The sequence below is a fragment of the Gopherus flavomarginatus genome, chromosome 1 (assembly GCF_025201925.1).
Source record: "Gopherus flavomarginatus isolate rGopFla2 chromosome 1, rGopFla2.mat.asm, whole genome shotgun sequence".
Lineage (NCBI taxonomy): Eukaryota > Metazoa > Chordata > Testudines > Testudinidae > Gopherus > Gopherus flavomarginatus.
Genome location: NC_066617.1, coordinates 90,574,894 through 90,593,360, shown reverse-complemented (window position 1 = coordinate 90,593,360; position 18,467 = coordinate 90,574,894). Strand labels below are relative to the sequence as shown.

The 18,467-nt window shown below is 39.3% G+C and overlaps 1 protein-coding gene across 11 annotated transcripts in view; it reads left to right on the top strand.

The window, feature by feature from the left end:
- Positions 1–18,467, top strand: part of ANKS1B (ankyrin repeat and sterile alpha motif domain containing 1B) — a 746,271-nt gene that overhangs the window by 680,630 nt on the left and 47,174 nt on the right. For 6 of the 11 annotated variants that reach the window (XM_050934354.1, XM_050934328.1, XM_050934337.1 and 3 more), the window contains one exon: positions 13,266–13,340. The exons of 3 other annotated variants lie outside the window; for them this stretch is intronic. In XM_050934354.1, coding sequence (XP_050790311.1) covers positions 13,266–13,340 — 75 coding nt within the window. The remainder of the gene's footprint in view (positions 1–13,265; positions 13,341–18,467) is intronic. 2 more of the 11 variants (XM_050934374.1, XM_050934317.1) reach the window with 1 other exon arrangement.

Here is an 18,467-nt window from a genome sequence, read left to right as displayed (position 1 = left end):
TGCTAGGCCCTTGCTCAAGAAGTCATCACTTGATGTTAAAGGCATCCCTGTCCTATTTAAAAGTTTCCCTTCATGGGGAAACTTATTGCAGATTTTCTGATAGCAGCCCAGGTACTGCTGACATGCCTGTGGGATCTGGCAGAGCTGAATAGGGTTGTTCTTTGCTCACTCTATCCCATCCTTGTTGACGGGTCTTAGAGCAGAGTTTAGGAGTAGCTCCTGCTCTCTGAGAGTCCTCTTGTAAGCAGTTCCTTGTGGTTCCATTATATTGCCCTGCCTGTTCTCTACAGACAGATGTACAAGCTCCTGAGAGGAAACTCCATTTTAGGCTGTGTTTTCATCAGTATCAGAAGACATTAGTTTCACCTCTCCTTTTCATGAAAAGGTGCCGATTCCTAGCACTGACTAAGAGAGTGACCCAGGTAAAAATGAACTGGCAGAATCTCACTATAGAAAAGACAAACATGATACAGGTTTGAAGAAAAACTAATGAGGGCTGTGACTGCTTCCTGTACTGAGTGTGCCCGCCCTTTTCTAAGGAAGTTTGTAATCTTGAGGTTTATTTGGACATATTTAAAAGGTTTGTAATTTATTTATATAATGACTTATGTGCCCATCACCGTAGCACTAAATGCATCCCAACATTAAATCAAACTGTCCTCAAAAGACAGCATAAACCAGCCCCCTTCCCTGTACTCCTTCAACCAACCAGAAATAACGTACTGATGATTTTAAATTAAGCATATGCTTGACCAAAAAGATATGTCTTGTACCACTCTAAAGGTCAGTAAAGTTAAGCTATCAGCAAAAGTGCCTCAGGATGATCTCTGCTGCTCTTTGTGCATAGGGAGAAAGATACCAAGTCCTAAATCATTTAATGCTTTGCAGTGTAGATCAAAAATAAAACTTGGAATTGCACCCAAAAACAGATGGGAAGCCAGTGCAGTTCATGGAGCACATTTGTGACACGAACAGTTCACTTCACTAAGCAGGCAGGCTGCAACATTCTGCTCTGTGTGAAGCTTCCAAGTAGTCTTCGAGCATAGCCCAAAGTAGAGCGTATTTCAGTAGTTCAAAGACTGTGCAAATAACTGTGTTACGGTCTACATCATAGAGCAAAGACTGCAATCTCTTTGTTAAATGCGTGTAGAGAAAAAGCAATTAAAAATGTAAATGAAAAATGAAACCCATCTGCTACCTGGAATCCAAGAGCAGTTGATGAATTCCGTTTGTTAAGGCAAACATTTCTAGGAAAGTTAAATTAGATTTTTTTTTCAAAGAAAAACTTGGCTGTTGTATAATTTTATCCTACCGAATTAGGACTCTCATTCTAATCCAGAATCTGGGGAAAGTTGCCCGGTGTGCGAGCTTGCTTTCAAACATAAATCTTCTAGGCTTTCACCGTGAGGGGAATTTTGACTGAAGTCCACATTGGGGTGGGGGGATGACATGTTTATCCGTGTAACTACTTAACCACTTTACCTACTATAAAAATACTTCTTTGAAGGTCACAAAACTTGGATGTCTGATTATGAAATATTTCATTATTTATGGTTGAGTAGACTGATTTGTGCACATTTTATCACTTGGTTCACACTCCCCTCTTCCTCTTTCAATCTCTAATGTTTTGGGGTTTTTTAAAGTACCATTTTAGCAGCCCAGCCTGCCTCCCTTTCGCTTTCCTCTCTTCTTGTCTTAATGTCCTGACCCTCCAGCAAGGTCTGAAACATCCCTTCCTCCGATACATAGGGACTTTTCAGGAAAAAATACATTTGCTTTTCTGGAAAGGCCATCGTATGTGCCTCCCATCCAAAGAGAGGAGGGCATTTAGTACTTCTCCTGCTTCAATGCATTTGAAAAACCACTTAAGTGTTGTTTTTTTTCCTGGGCGTTGGTACCCAGTGAATGTCCTTCTGCCCCTTCTCTGTCACTTTCTCAGTGAAAAACTAGGACTAGTCATCCTTCAGGATTCCTTCAGATATCAAATGAAATCACAGCTTAGAGTAGTGGCTGTGTTAGCATCTGAACTCAAATCTGCTTGGATTCTCTGCTAGCTCTGCATTCGGTTCTGTTGTACTGCTGTATGCAGAACACTCATTGACTTCAATGGGAATATCAGTGACTCCATGTGGTGATCATTCTGTTTGTCCACGTCATGCTTTTAAGAGGTTAAACTGGGCTTTGCTCAGCCAATCTGGTCTCAAAATAGACATATTAACTGAGGTTTTTTTTCTTATCATCGTGACATTTTCCCCAAATGCTTTGCTGAAATGAACTTTATTTAGAAACATAAATTCTAAATTTATGGAAGGGACCTCCTGGGTCATCAAGTCCAGTCTCCTGCTATCATAGGCAAATCCATTATGTAAGCCATTCATAAATTTATTAAGATCAGTTTTAAAACTGGTTAGTCTGTTGTCCCTGAAGCTCCTAGTGAAAGGCTGTTCCAGATCTTCAGTCTCTCCCAAAAATTCCTCTTGAAAGTAAAGCATTCAGTTTGATCCTAAGCATGGACATGCTGCGCTCTGTTGTATCTAGCATTCTCTTCTGATCCAAACATTTGTAGGTTCCTTTGGTTTGTGCCAGACTGACTTCTTCGCAAGCAGTTATTGAAAGCATCCTGCCCCCAGCTAGAGTACTTCTCACAGACAAGTCCTTTTTTATTCTACTACATGTTAATGGGGCTAGTTTGCATATTTCCTTTTTTCCCTTAACCCTTTCTCTGCCAGGTCCCATTCAAGGGATATACACTCCATCGTAGAGAGATTCATGTACATAAGGACCACAGAATCAAGTCCTCGGTACTGTAATTTTGGAGGGTTTTTTAGATTCATTTTTCATCACATATTTAATGGGCACATTTTAGCTTACAATGAAGAGAGGCTACTGGATGAATGACAGTTTATAGATTTATAGCTTACTAAAAAGAGGGCATGGTTCTGTCACACTGTTCACTTTAGTGCTTTTCTCAACTTTATTTGATTTTGTAACTTTCTGGTAAGCCTATTTTGAACCTTAATTTAAAATCCAAAGAAAATATTTTAAAAGAATCAATGCACTCTAGTTGTTCTGTCATTAATATGACACACATTTTCACTATATGCTGTGTATTAAACATCAAGCATGCTAATTATTGCATTGGATATCAACCCTCCTGCTTTGTTCAAGCCATTTAATACTTTAGAGGACAAAAGATTTACGTCATTCTTCTAAATCATACTCAGATCTTATTTCTAAATATCTATGACTTATTTGCTTGATTGAGACAAGATTGAATTAAATTAGTTTAACACAGGTGAGCCTGCCACTACAGGAGGTCAAATGAGATGATTACAGTACTTACTTTCTGGTCATTTTGTAGTACAGAGAGGTAAAAAAGAGTAATGCAGAGATTTTCAAAGGAGCCTAACCAATTTAGACACCCAAATCCTATTGAATTTACTTCTAAAACCCAGCCAAAATGTAAAATCTTGGAAGTCCTAGAGATTGCCAAAATGTAACACAGATGATTGTGAAAAGGACTTTGTGAAACCTATCAAGATAAGACTGACTAGCCTGTGTATCATTGGTATTGGAGGCAGAGGATGATTTAGTGCTGAGCCTGCAAGTTATAGATGAACGTGATCAGATCAGCATATTCAGTGTAGCTCCAGTTACTAAACCTTGAAATTGGAATGGAAATTACTGATTCATTTGTTTGGGAAATTAATGAAACGATTCCTGAAGGTCAGCAAAAAGCAGCTTGTCACAGGCAAATGAACTCTTTTCAGAGGAGAATATTAATCTGTGTGCTCAAAGTGTCGATTTAGAAAATCAGAATAGATGTGTCACTTGAGGGCCCTTAGTTTGCCATAGGGGTCAAATAAGCCTAACTAGGGTGATGTAAGGCTAAATGAGGCTCAGATTCATTCAAATGTCAGGTCCTTCTTCCTGCCTTCTCCAGTGTAAGTGGGAAAAAGTTCCACAGCTCCAAAATGTCGCTGCCACTTAACAGCACTCGGCTCTGTTTGCCTTCTCTCTGACAGCTGGAGCCAAGCACCGATCAGTTTGCTGAGCATTACAAGAGATCATAGTGGTGGAAGCTGCTGCTTCTGAAGTGTAGTTGGCAAGTCTTTGGAGTCCAGTGCCTTCTCCAGTGGGGCAAACATCATGGTGCACTTAATGATCCTGATGTTAGTTATCATCAATCCTAACTGAGAAACTTTATAGAAACATCATTTTTCCAGGGCAAAGACTAAGGGACAGCTGAAAAGCTCATTGATGACAATGGAAAGAGTCCTCTTGAAGTTAGTGAGGTTAAGATCAGGCTCTAAAACCTCAAGAAGATCCGACATTTGTGGTAGGGTATCAAAAGGAAGCCTGGTTAAGTGCCTTAAGAAAAGCTACCGACTAAAGATTCTACTGACAACAAAGAAACTCTAACACCTAGAGTAAAAATGCATCAAAGATTGCAATATCAGGACATTGTTGTTACTTCATTATTTTAGCCTTTGTGTATTAGAATACTATCGTAATGGGAAGAAAGACATTCTTTCATATCCCAAAAGAGGGGGGAAAAATTTGAGTTCACATGTTCTTGATCTAGGGAATTCACCGAAGATGGCACCAAGGGCTGAACCTATGTTCACTCCATTTTTAAGCCTTTCTGGGTTCTTTGTTTTCATTATTTGATTTGATGTTCTATTCTAGAACTTAGGGGCTAGGTAATGTAAGAGGATAATAGCTTGAGTGTGCATTTGAAGTAAACTCATTCCAATGAGTGTGGTGCTACCGTGGAATGTGAAGTTTTGGTAGATCTGTAATTGATTGAAGGAATAGGGCTACCACATAGGAGCCTATACCATAAATAGAACTATACCTACTAGCAGCAACTAAATATTATCATCAGTTAAGTGAAAGTGTAATTAAAGCTAGAGCAGGAGATACAGGTTTCTGTGAAAAGAGCTGAGGGAGAGTTTTTCAGCTCTTTATACCTTGAACTTCTACACTATCTTCCAAGTGTTTTACGAATATTAATTTATCTTCACAATGTCCTTGAGGCTACCCTGGGTAAATATCATGTCCCCCAATTTACTCCTAGGAAAATTGACGCACAGAGAGATTGTGTTGTGGCCAGGGTTACACAGCAAGTTTGTGGCAGAGTCATTAATAGAACCCAAACCTTCTGAGACCCAGTCGTGGGTTTTAACCATGAGTCTGTAATTTTTGTTCGTTCATCTATATTGTTTGTTTCTTTTTTTCTTTACCCCCACTCTCGCCTTTGGAGGGATTTAAAGATTATGGAGGAAATTAAGGATTGAATGTCTAACGGAGGAGACCAATGTGCAAGGTGATCATCTGCAAGAAGCAGTGGATTAAAGTGAGAATAATGTGTTTTATCAACAGTTGAAATTGTTGGTGAAATATATTATGGCAAAGAGTACTTTACTATTGCAGTGGATTTAAGAAATGGTAAAATGAGGGTGAGGCCAGTGTGGATGCAAATCGTTTGTTCTGCTTTTGGTTGAGAGTTTGACTTCTGTTTCAAAATGCAACCCACCAACGGAAAATATAAATGTTGAAGAACACAAGACAGGCTTAATGTAAGAAAACCCCAGATAAGAACCTAATGAAATGTTTTAAAGTTTTACCTTTTTAAAATGTATTATATTTTTAAATACTGAAAGATTGCTGAACTGTGAAGAATTTGAATTTACAGGAGAGGAAAAATGACTATATGAGATTTGTGACTGTATGATAAATATGTTACTGAAAGAATGTTGTCCTTTTGTGTACTATTTGATCTGACCGTCACGACCGCAAAATTTCACCAAACTCACTTCTATGAAGCTCTAAATATCACCTCCTAGTATACTGAATATGGCTAAGTAAACTATAAAAAAAGGAATTAAGAACTAACTCAGTAATTTCAACTTGAAAAATCTTAATATTTTAAAAAATGTGACACACTTTTGCTTTTTGAAATCATGCAGTGGGATGTAGATTAGATCTGCACACTGCTTCAGCATACAGAGTCCAAGAAGAATATGCAACTTTAATAGTTGGTGTTAATGGCGTAATTAATGCCACAGATGCTAAACCAAGATGGGGACATATGTGATAATTACTCATTTACAGGTTTTCTCACTTATACAAGCATTGTTTTTGTAAGGGTGATCTGGAAGATCCAGGGAGAGTGGCAGTTCCTCTTGATAAAGTAACTCAGATCTAATAAAATAAAAAATGCAGAGTCCAGAGCTCCAATATCCAAATCTTTTAGCTCCCAGAGAAGAATATGGCCCTCCAGTGAAGCTATGGGTGCTTTTTTTGAAAAGCGGTCCATATATTTTAGCTGCCTAAATATGGATAATTGGTGCTTGACTGTAGGCAACCAAATTTTAATATTATGTGCTTTGATCTTAAATATTGTTAGTTCAGAATTTTGTGTCACATTGGCTGCCAGTCTCCACCTTAAATCATCACCTGCACAGAAAGTCAGGGTAGCTATGGTGAAATGTCTTCAGTCCCGAGATTATGAAGATTTCGTTTGTTAAATTCATCAAGATGTTGACAGTCTGTTTTTTCCTTGTATATAGTATTAGCATTGAAATGCATACACACACAGGAAGCCCAGCATGACAATCTCCAGAGATATCCAGTCAGGGAATAACTGACATATGCAAAGATAACAGGCTGGGGAGCATTTGGGAAGTGATCAGTCAGCAAAAAAATTGCTGTACACTGTATATCAGTGCACTAGTACTCTGAACTGTAACAATGCATCTTGCTCTGAGGAAACTCGTGTGTTTTCTCAGATCACATAAGGCAATAATAGTGTACAAAAGCTGACAGGAGGAACCTTAAGCAATCTCCCCTGGAAGAAACCAGCTCCTGTTTAATGGGATGAAAACAAATCTGTGAAAGTAACCTTTGGGTATTCCTACTTGTGAGGTGCATTCCCCGACGCCCACCCTGTCCTGAGAGCTTGGTGTCCCTCTGGAAAGCTGTGCATCCACTTCATGAGTCCTCTCTCTGCTCTGAACATTTATTTTCATGAAATTATAAAAGTACCATGCAAGCCCAGGCATCCATTTCATTCCTTTCTGTGGCCACCTGCAGCTCTAAGGACCTGCTCTCCATTCTCAGAATGATTTTCTGTGGGTTGAATCCAAAATTCCCTTAATTTTTAGTGCAAAGTTGAATTATAATTAGTTAGCTAGTTTGTGTCAATGTACATATCATTTTTATTCTGGGTTCTATAGACATGGGTGAGAAGGATGTATTTTATGCTTCGTGACGGACATGCATACGCATTGTTTGTTTAGGGCCTGGGAGAGGAGCAGTGGAAACAATAGAACATTGCTGCTGCATGTTCATGCCAACTGCTCACCTGCCCCTCTTCCTCAGAGTTCTTTCATGTGACTTCTCTTGGACTCAGCTGAAGGAATTGAGATAGCTGGATCTGGACAGCTCTTTTATAACAATGGCGCTGTAAAGAGACTGCTCAGTGCACAGGAAACCCACTCTACTTACAGTAATGCAAGCTAGGAATGTGCTGGTTTATTCAGCCACATAAGAGAGTGGAGGAAACAGCCACTAACTAAACAGGAAGGAAAGGAGGGGTGAAACATGGCTATAACCCACAATACTCTGCATAACGGTTACCCCCTTGAGGACCGTTTTACTACAGGCTCCAAACATTTCATGCAGCAAGGGAGCACTCACACGGCCCCAGTCGCCTCTGGGGGACTGCTTTCTGGATAGCTCTCAAGCTTTGTTCCGCCATGGGGTTGCATCACACAAGCATGACTATGCAGAGGCAACTCGCTGCAAGATCCAGTTTCCCTAGTGTAGATATTAGGACCATGTTAAGAGATCATTATGATCGCATTAGTCTGGCTTTCTGCATAGCAGACTGGACATCTTTTATCCCATGATTCCTGCATCAAGCACATAATCACTAGCTGATCTAGAACATATTTTTAGAAAGATATCCAGTCTCGATTTAAAGTTATCAAGTGACAGAGAATTCACCACATCCCTAGGTAAATGGTTCCAATGGTTAATTACCCTCACTGTTAAAAAATTGCATCTTATTATTTCTAGTCTGAATTTATTTTATCTTCAGCTTCCAGCCACTGGCTTTTGTTCTGACATTGTCTGTTAAACTAAAGAGCTCTCTGCTTTCGGGAATCTCTTCCCCATGTAGTACTGTGTTCAAGTCCCCTGTTAACCTTTTGTTGGATAAACTAAATAGCTTGAGCTTCTATAGCCTCTTGCTGGTGGGTTTTCCAGAGCTCAAATCTTTCTTCTAGCTCTTTTCTAAAACAATGTTGCCAACAATCTTCTTTTTTTAAAATGTAGACACCAGAACTGGAATCAGCATCCCTGGAATAGTCTCACAAATACTGTGCCCAGGGGTAGTATCCTTACACCTACTCAGTATTCCCTTGCTTATGCATCCAAGAATCCTATTTGTTCTCTTAGCCACTGCACTGCACTGTGAGCATCTGTTCTAGGGATCGGCAACCTTTGGCGCGTGGCTTGCCAGGGTAAGCACCCTAGCGGGCCGGGCCGGTTTATTTACCTGCCGCGTCCACAGGTTTGGCCGATTGCGGCTTCCACTGGCTGTGGGTCACCACTCCAGGTCAATGGGGGCTGCGGGAAGCAGTGCGGGCTGAAGGATGTGCTGGCCGCTGCTTCCCACAGCCCCATTGGCCTGGAGCGGCGAACGGCGGCCAATGGGAGCCGCAATTGGCTGAACCTGTGGACACAGCAGGTAAACAAACTGGCCTGGCCCGGCCCGCCAGAGTGCTTACCCTGGCAAGTCGCGTGCCAAAGGTTGCCAATCACTGGTCATTTCGGTCACAGAGACCCCCAGCCCACACACACACGGATGCTGAATAAAGGGGCTGCAAGCTTCTTCCCATCCATCCCTGCACTGCATGAATATGCCCCGTAGATCACAAGCACTGAGCATTATTCATTTTTCCCATGGCTCAGCAAGATGTGTAGTGTCTGTAATTACGTTGCAAGGATTAGATCCTGCTTTGAACAAGTCTACAGGACCTTCAGTCTCTCATGACTAGCCAAGGTTAATGCAATGTTGTGGTAGCCATGTTGGTCTCAGGATATTAGAGAGACAAGGTGGGTGAGGTAATATCTTTTATTGGACCAACTTCTCTTGATGAGAGAGAGACAAGCTTTTGAGTTTCTTCAGATCACCTGAAGTTGGTCCCAGAAAAGATATTACCTCAGCCACTTTGTCTAATAGCCAAGGTTAAAGCATTTTTTAATTCCAACATTTACCATTTTATTTGAGGGTGGGGGATGGAGTTACAGCAGAAATTGTATAAGGTGGTTGCCTGTTAATCCTTCCCAAATTCTCAAAATATTACAAGCTCACTCTCAGTATTTTCTTAGATGCAGCCTCTACTTGCTGAGGTCAAAGGGCTGTTTGCCTTGAACTCCATATATGGCATTTATGAGGGAAGTAGGAAGAAGGGAGAGAAATGTACAACCTTTTCTCTTCTCAGCCTCTCCACCTGTTCTCCCCTGTTAGCTTGAGTTAGAATGGTTCATAACTGGGTGGGTACTGCAGTTCTGGTGGATAGGGCACCTGGAATGTGGAGACCTGGATCCTAATCCTGACTCTGCCATAGACTCCTGTGTGGGATGATGGACAAGTCACTTACTTGGACTGTGCCTCAGTTTCGCCATCTGTAAAATTGAGATAATGAGGCTGGTGAAGTGCTTGCAAATCTACAAATGAAAAGCACAGCCTAAGTGACAGATAAAAGTAATATTTTATTAGAACGCTTACACTCTGCACCAGTATTTTGGTTACACCAGTGCAGATGTGTCTCAGGATTTATGGGAACATTCCCAGACAAGCTTTAGATGTATTTTAGAGAGCAGGGTACCATTTTTTTTTAACCTATGGAAATACTGGACTGTAGGAAAAAGGAGAGTAGATTAGATTAAAAGAAAACTGGGAAAGAGTGAAGTGCTCAAACATTTTGTGGTATGATTGGCCACTACCTGAACAATGGATGTCTGAGAGGATTAAGCCTCACTGTCTGAAATAGTAGAGGAAGTTCACAGGAAAGAAATAGCTAGTAATACTTTTTTCTTTGTGTGAATATATTTTATGAAAGTAAGGCAATGTTGACAGAAGCAATGGACGTTCCTTAACACAATTCTTCTGAAGGGTCCCAAGTTTTAATGGGACAATGATCTGGGGAACTTCCTGTATATATAATCTAGCTGTATATATTTTGGGGAAATGTGATTTCATATGAATATGCATGTTTTGTTGTTTTGTTTGAATGTTAATATTTTGCATTTATTTCTTTGTGCATTTGGTAATATTTATTAGGAATAGCTGATGACATTTTTTCTGTCCTTCACAGTATCCCTTTGCAAAATGTTGCTAGTTGTTAACCTTTTCTCTGTGTCCCCAATTTTTTTGTTTGTGTACACTGTCTATTGTTCATTTAGGAGGGTGGCTATACATTTTGTTCTTTTCTTGTTTTGAGGTAGCATGTTCTAGGGGACTGGGAACTGGTAGCTCCTGAATTCTAACCCCAACTCTCCTACTAACTAGTTTGTAACTTTGGACAGTCACTCTCAATCTCTCTTCTTTTGACAATTTCTCCATATTCAAAACAGAAATAAGCAAACTTACTTAGTGGCGTCTCAGGGAATTCAATACTTCATTGATTGATGTTTGTTCAGCACTTTGAAGCCATAGAAGATACATACACTAAATGCTAAATACTGTTTTCTTCAGAGTCAGGAAAATCTTGGTTTCTGCATAAAACTCATTGTCCTTTAAAACATTAATATTTATGCTGTGCCTAAATTTTCTATCCACTGAAACATTAGTAGGCACAGAACTGGGTTATGAGAAGTGCTACATCCCACTGGATGTTACCATAGTCATATAGAATGCTCTTTAAATCACTTCAGTGCCTCTTTTCAGAACTTTTTTTTAAAAAAAATTCTCTTAAGTCCTGATCCTGCAAATATTTACTACTGGTTGTATGGCTGATTACTGTGAGTAGCCTGCTCACTGGGACCATACACAGGAATCAGTGTCATACCCTGGTAGTAAGTTTGTGCAGGATCCAGCTGTTAGTCACTATGGACATTTTGTCCAGATTTTGTCCAAATCAGAACTCAATTAACAGTTTGATTCACACCTTGCTAAATGAGATATGTTCTACAGAAGATTGTACTCCATTACATAGCATAAAGCTGGGCTGAGGTAATTCTTTAGGAAAATTAATAACTGTAAAAAGTACTTTTGTAGACTAGTAATGCACTGTAAATAGAGTTAGTTTTGCAACAGCATAGTTTCCTTCCTTCACCGAAGTGTCACTGCAGGCAGTCACAAACTCATTCTGGAGTGCCTTTCTGGTGGAAGACTAGGCATGAGAAGATCTGAGAAAATGGGGTAGATAAAAAGATGACTCAAGTGACCAGAAAGAATACTCAGTGAAACAGCTTATGAATATGTGAGCAAGAAGAGTATTTGGGGTTGCATTAACACTTGACCATGCTAAGGAAATGTATTTCAAGTAGGGTGATCAGATATCCCGATTTTATAGGGACAATCCCGATTTTTGGGTCTTTTTCTTATATAGGCTCCTATTACCCCCCCCCCCCACCCTCATCCTGATTTTTCAGATTTGCTGTCTGGTCACCCTAATTTCAAGATAGTTATTATCAGGGTGAGTCTGAGGAGGACAGAAGGGCCAGAAGCAATGTTCTTAGGTGTGGGGATATGTTTTGAGGTGGACGGCAGAATCAGGATGGACAAGAAGGAAATTGGAAAAGTCAAGGCTATGTTTTCATTAGATATTTCATGACATCAAAGGGTAGTGTCCTGTGGATCCTGGAACTCAAATTATTAAAGTTACCAGTGGGATACGGGGCCAGGAGATGTGACTTTTGGGAAACAAAATGGGGAGGGAAAAAGTGAACAGATATGTAAGAGTTTAAAAAATTCTGATGGGGAGAGATTACGTTTTAAACAAATATCTGTGGAAACTTGAGGGACATAAAGACAAGTGAAAGATACTAGTTTGCTACCAGCCAGTCTGGGAGGACTTGCAGGTTAGCCCAGAGAAAGCCCATCTGCTTTCGCCAGTCGGTGACCTAGCTGTCACCCTGAAAGACATCCAGGTTTCAGACAGCGAAAGGTAAGGGCAAGAGTCACTTTCTTGCGCACAGTTGTGTCTATTTGAATGCTAACTTTTTTTGGACACTGATATTAAATTCTTGGTGTTGTCTTTAGCTGACAGCTATGCTGTGTGTATTGTGATTAAACTATTGATGTATTAATTGCTAGCTATTCTAGAGGCTGCGGTTGCATTTCTCATGTGTTTAGTGCCTTTTGTTGCTGCCTGCTCAGGAACACTGTGGGCAGTTCCCATGTCTGGCGCTTATTTTAGTTGCTTGGCTACTATGAAATGTTATCTTAGCTTTTCTTGTAGTGTCACAGTGGCTTTCTTGATGGCATCCCACTAAGGAAATATGCAAAAGGGGCCGACAGATGCTATGCCTATATTGTTCTGTTGCTTTTGCTACAGTTACTGCAATATGATCCTTACTTTACTGGATGGACAGTATGAGACCAATGCTGCCCATTTGATTAACTTCAGAGGGATGCAGTAGAGGGCAGTATTTGGCCCTATATGTTTGAATGAAAGGGAATTACTATTGAAGGGAGATGATGGGTGATCACTTCACTTTACTGTCTTGCACTTTCCTCTATTAATAGCTACAGTGCACATGGAATTTTAAAGTTATTTCACTATTACTATTTTTTCCTGATTTCACCCTCACCCAAAAAAATCTCTTTGAACCCTCCCACCCCAATGTGACTCAAAAACCAAAACACAATTGGCCTTTGGACTGGTAAAAAAACAAACTGAAAGCAACCCATTTTGCCTCCTCTCTATACTTTTCCCATTTCTTTCTTTCTTTCTTTATTTGTTTATGTATTTTCTATTTTCAGAGCTGGGTTTCACCAGCATTTCTGATTAAATTATTTTTATTGTATGCACAGTGTGAAATCTCTTCTGAAGTCTTAAATAAACTATATTTTTTAAGTAAGCCCGAAAAATGTTTTGTCAGCAAATAAATGAAAACTGACTCTAAGTGCTGCCATTTTTAAACTGTTGCAATCATTTTCTTTTCATACTTATTATTCCTGCTTTTTGATGGTTGTGGTGCATTAATATTTTACAAGATGAGATGTAGTTTTCTGTTTATATTAGCAGTCCTCTGTCTGTGAGATATGGACCAACCAGAATGCAGGATTTCCTTTCTCATCGATGCATCAGGTTCATAATGTAAGATACTGTAATAAATGGCTACATTGTCACTGTATGGAAGTGTAATGTGTTGCCATGGTGTCGTTAGTACTTATATATGGGTGTCATGTTGAAATTGCAAAATAATTTGTACTGTCTGCTGACGCGTGGGATTATGTATGTGTACATTCATTTATCATGGTGTGTGATTAGTTTTATGTTGATTGTGTGACGGGGGATGAAGGAATTTTTAGTTCTAGAGTTAAGTTAAAATTTACCTAATGGGAGATTTGATGTCTGTTCCAGCACTTTTTGTTTGCTTGTCTTTTTAAAAGCAAGAATGTGTAAATTGCTTAGTTTGTGCACCCTGTTTTGTGCATCAGCCTTTCTGTTAATAAGTAGGATTTACATTCCTCATACCTAACTGATGAACTTTGAGATGATGCCATCTTTGCTGTGGCAGTAAGCCATTTCTTGTGAATTATATGTGACCTTGATAATGCCCCAAATTTGTGTAATTTATGTGCAAAACTGTGCTATTCAAGTGATAGGAAAATGTTATCTGTAACATGCTATACAAAACTCTCTCTGTCAATAGTTTACGTTTTCCCCATATATATGATACTTTTAAAAGGCTCATGAAGGTCCCATACACATGACATGACTGCCATCTTGAATTACCTTTGTGATAGGATTCAGAGTAGCAGCTGTGTTAGTCTGTATCCGCAAAAAGAACAGAAGTGCTTGTGGCACCTTAGAGACTAACAAATTTATTTCAGCATAAGCTTTTGTGGGCTACAGCCCACTTCTTCAGATGCATAGAATGGAACACACAGACAGGAGATATTTATACATACAGAGAACATGAAAAGGTGAAAGTATGCATTTGATTGGACTCTTCCAGTTGGTATGCATACTTTCACCTTTTCATGTTCTCTGTATGTATAAATATCTCCTGTCTTTGTGTTCCATTCTATGCATCCGAAGAAGTGAGCTGTAGCCCACAAAAGCTTATGCTGAAATAAATTTGTTAATCTCTAAGGTGCCATAAGTACTCCTGTTCTTTGTGATAGGAGGATATCTCAGCTACCATTCCTTAGAAAGTTTCAGAGTTTCTTCAGGGATACCAGGAAACTTTTTGAATCATTTAAAAATTTACCTTTGTTTCAAAAAACAAAGATTTGAAAGGTTCTGAAGTGGCCATAGGAAATCTATCTTCTGACAGTGGATATTAAAAAAACTGAACTAGATTTTGGCTGGTCCCACAGAACACTTAAAATTCCTCCAGGGACAAAAAATTTAAGATTTCAGCTAAACACACTGTATTGTGCGTGCTCCTGTTTATAATTCTGGTAACTAATACACAGTGCTGGAACTAAGGCACCTGGCTTTACCAATGGACAGTTATAACAAATAGTCCCAGTTAAAAAACAAAATTCAACCCCCTCTAAAACAGGCCTACTCAAGCTATTCTGTGTCAAGTTTTGTACCTTCCATGTTTTAGAAAGAGATTATGAATGGCTTAGAGAGTTTATAAAAAATTGTTTGGGGATTACTTCTGACATCTCTGTCTCTGCAGTCAGATTCCTTAGTTAACTTGAGTCAAACTGCAGAAGGGAAAAATTAAAACTAGCTTATGTGCAGCAATTCTAAAAATGTCCTAATAGTTTTAATCTACTTTTTCAGTGTCACTTAATTAATATCCAATAAATCAATCCTTTCTAGGGCTAGAATCAAGAATGGTGTGTTCCACTGAGAAGCTGGAAGTCTCCCCATTCCCAGTGGGTATAAAGTACTGTAGGAACATGAGATACCTGACTTGAAAGCTTTGACATTTATGGCTAGAAAATCCATCACTGATGAAGGATTGAATCTTGCCCCACTGAACCTTGGCTTGGGGTAATTTAGTGAGAGAAAATCCATATTTGTAGGGAGGACGAGAAGGAAATATTTCTCTCTCGGGGTAGTTTAGGGAAAACAGACAAACAACAAAGTGGCTGTTGGAAGCTGTTGGGGGGAGGGTATGGAATGTTAAAATAAGGCCCAAGGAGACAGACTAGTGGGCATGGGATGCTACCACAAGCTTGTGATAAATTGCTCTGGTATGTGACAAACTAAAAACATGCAATGAATACATTTATCACGTCTCCAATTCATCACAGCTATATCACCTCCACATATATGGTGTGTTGTAATATGAAATATTTAGTTTGGTTATCTATGGGTCTTACAAATAAAAGTACTGAAATCAAAAGATTTATAGGAACATTATGTGCTAGTAAAAACTAAATTAAATATGGTAGGTCTAGTGTTTTAGCTTACAAATGGAGATCATTGTATTATTTTTATAGAGGCTGAGAATGCATTAGGTACTTGTGAATGGGCCTGAATCCCAACATATGGACCATGAGTTAGTATCCAAACTCACCCCTCAGGTTTTGCATTATTCGTAACTCAAACATTTAAGCCTAAGCTTCCTCCTCAAGCCATACAGTTTCCCTTTAGGATCTCCTCTTGCCCAAAGACCTGCTTACACTCCTTTATATCCTGGATGGAATTAACTATACTCCCCTGCCAACATGACTCAGCTATAATTGTGCTAAATTTCAGTTCAGAAGTTTAGTGACTCAACAGAAAAGCCCTTTATTACTACATAGGGTCTTGGAGTCTGCCCTGTTACCCAACCGAATAAATAGAAAGGCATGGTCCCTGTCCTGAAGAGTTTACAATCTAACTTTAGACACGATGGGACAAGTGAAGGTGAAAAGCAGTAGGGAAACGATGGAGTAAGTTTAGAGAAAGGCGGCTGCTCTGTTTATACGGGCACGCATATTTCTTCCAGTCTAAGTATTTTCAAATAGTAACTGTTATTATTGACTTAGGAGCAATAGTGGGAATTGGTAATAGCGTTGTCTAAAATTATAAGGAGCTTGGTAGTAGGCAATCAAAAAGAAATGAGATGAAAACATAGCTTCATCTGAATATTAAAGAATGCATGATATAGTTGCAAAAGAGCATTACAGGGCTCTGTGGGTAACATGCCTTCTGTTTTCATCAGTCAAAAATAATCCACACTTACAATGTTTAATTTTGGGCCACATTTCTTAGTAGTTGCTAACTCTACAAGAAGATGCTGATTGGAATACACAAAAGGTCTTCAACTCTGTCAGTAACAGCGGGTTTCTGTAGCTCTCTCAGCTGTGTTATGTATTTAGATCCACCATTCTAATCAATTATATTTTATCTAAATTTGAAAGGGAATAGGGTCTTTATTTTGATGGTTGTACTTATTAATAGAGTGATTAATACAGAGGAATGGTATCTGCACAGTCCCTCTGCAAGTGTGTCATACTTGATCTTTATTGTTTCAGCTGAAGATTATTTCTCATTTCCTCAAGATTGTAGCTTCTTAGCTCCTTTATACATTAGACCTGTCTGTTAGCAATATTCACTGTTTCTCCTGCCACTGCTCTCCATTTACAGACTGAAATATTGGTTCCTGAACAGCTTTTAAAGGTTTATTTTAATACTTCTTTTAATATCTTTTGTGCAAAAACAGTCCAGAGTGTAAATTCATTTACTCATTTTACTCCTCATTTAATCTCATACTGCTATCTGTCCTCTGTGTATGGGAGTAAATCCTCTTAGGGTCAGTGCAGCATGGGGGTCTAGAGACATGACCCAGTGTCATCTCTATTATAGGACTCTTGTTCCTACCTTATTAAGATCCTTTGAATAGCCAGGGTTCAAGGAGCAAGGATCAAAGACTTTACCTTTATGGCTTCTTTACTCCATCCATCCTTTTATCAGGCCTGGTCCATGGCAATGTCCTCTTGCTAAATGCATGAGGCATGCCCCCCTGCTGAACAGTGTCCTCCTATAAATTGTCCAGTGGATCTTTAGTTCATTAAAAGCCACTATTGGGGCGGGGGGAGTCTTAAGACAAGAGGATTTCAAGTGTTCTAACATCTAGGGGCCCTTGAACAATTGACTATTAGGGACGACATAAACTCTCCTGAAGGATTCAATCCTGCTCTCCTTGTAGCTGGTAGTAAATCCCCCATTGAATTCAGAGAGAAGAAAATCAGGCTCCAAATCCCTGCCCTTTCTTTTTAATCATATTGAATCAGCATTTCTGTAAAAGATGGTGAATGTTCTCTGAACACTTTGCAGTATGCCATAACTGGAACAGTAGCAACACTGCTTTCCTTCCAAAATGTGAATGTTGCAGCTATTCAGTCTATACCACTAACTTCTGCAGAGGGACATTCCATATATCTGACTAAATACTTATAAGGTCCCTATTTTTGGAGTACCTAAGCACCATTAAATAGGCAGATTGTGAATTACTGTATTCTACCATCTGTGGATGGGAGCAATAATCTTGGCGTTAAGTGGCTTCTACTTGTTTTATTATGTGTACACTTGCTTTAAGTTATCACATTGGCAGGGTAATATTGATGTTTCCAGATATACCTCTTGCTTTTCATTGCAAAGTTGTGCAAGTTTCTGTCCTTTCACTGCTGTGTGACACATGAAAATGGATGTACCGTCCTTGTTTTGTTTACTCTGTCCTGGTTTAATTGATAAGGTGGCAGTTTGCTAGACTTTTAAATCGCTCTTTGATTAGAATATTTCCATATGTTTTACATCAATTATTTAGTGTTTCCATAACCTTTTAAAAAAGGAATCCTAACCCAATTCCATTTTTCTATTAATAGCTTAAATTAAATGTTAATGAACTACAAACAATTTGTTGCCAATTCCAACCCAAACTGAAAAAGGTATTGCAAAGATGGTAAATATCTTTGTAGATGTAGTGGTAGAGAAAATGGTAGAACAAATCAAAGTAGAAAATAATCACATAGGAGAGGAAAATGGTGAGACAGAGATCTGTAGCAGAAAACGAGAGAATTTCTGAAGGTCGATTGTAGCCCCAGAATTATACATGATGGGGAACATCCATGTCTGAATCATCAGGTTTGTGATGGCCTTTTGGACTGGACCTCTACAACCTTTTCGTCTGGGAGCAAACAATGACCCTGATGAAATAATTTAGGAGAAAACTACAATCTCACTGATTATCCTGGAGTGGGTTGGAGACATATATCTGGCCCCGAGAAAAATGTCAGAAGAGGGGAACAGAAAGATACAGAAAGGTAGTCA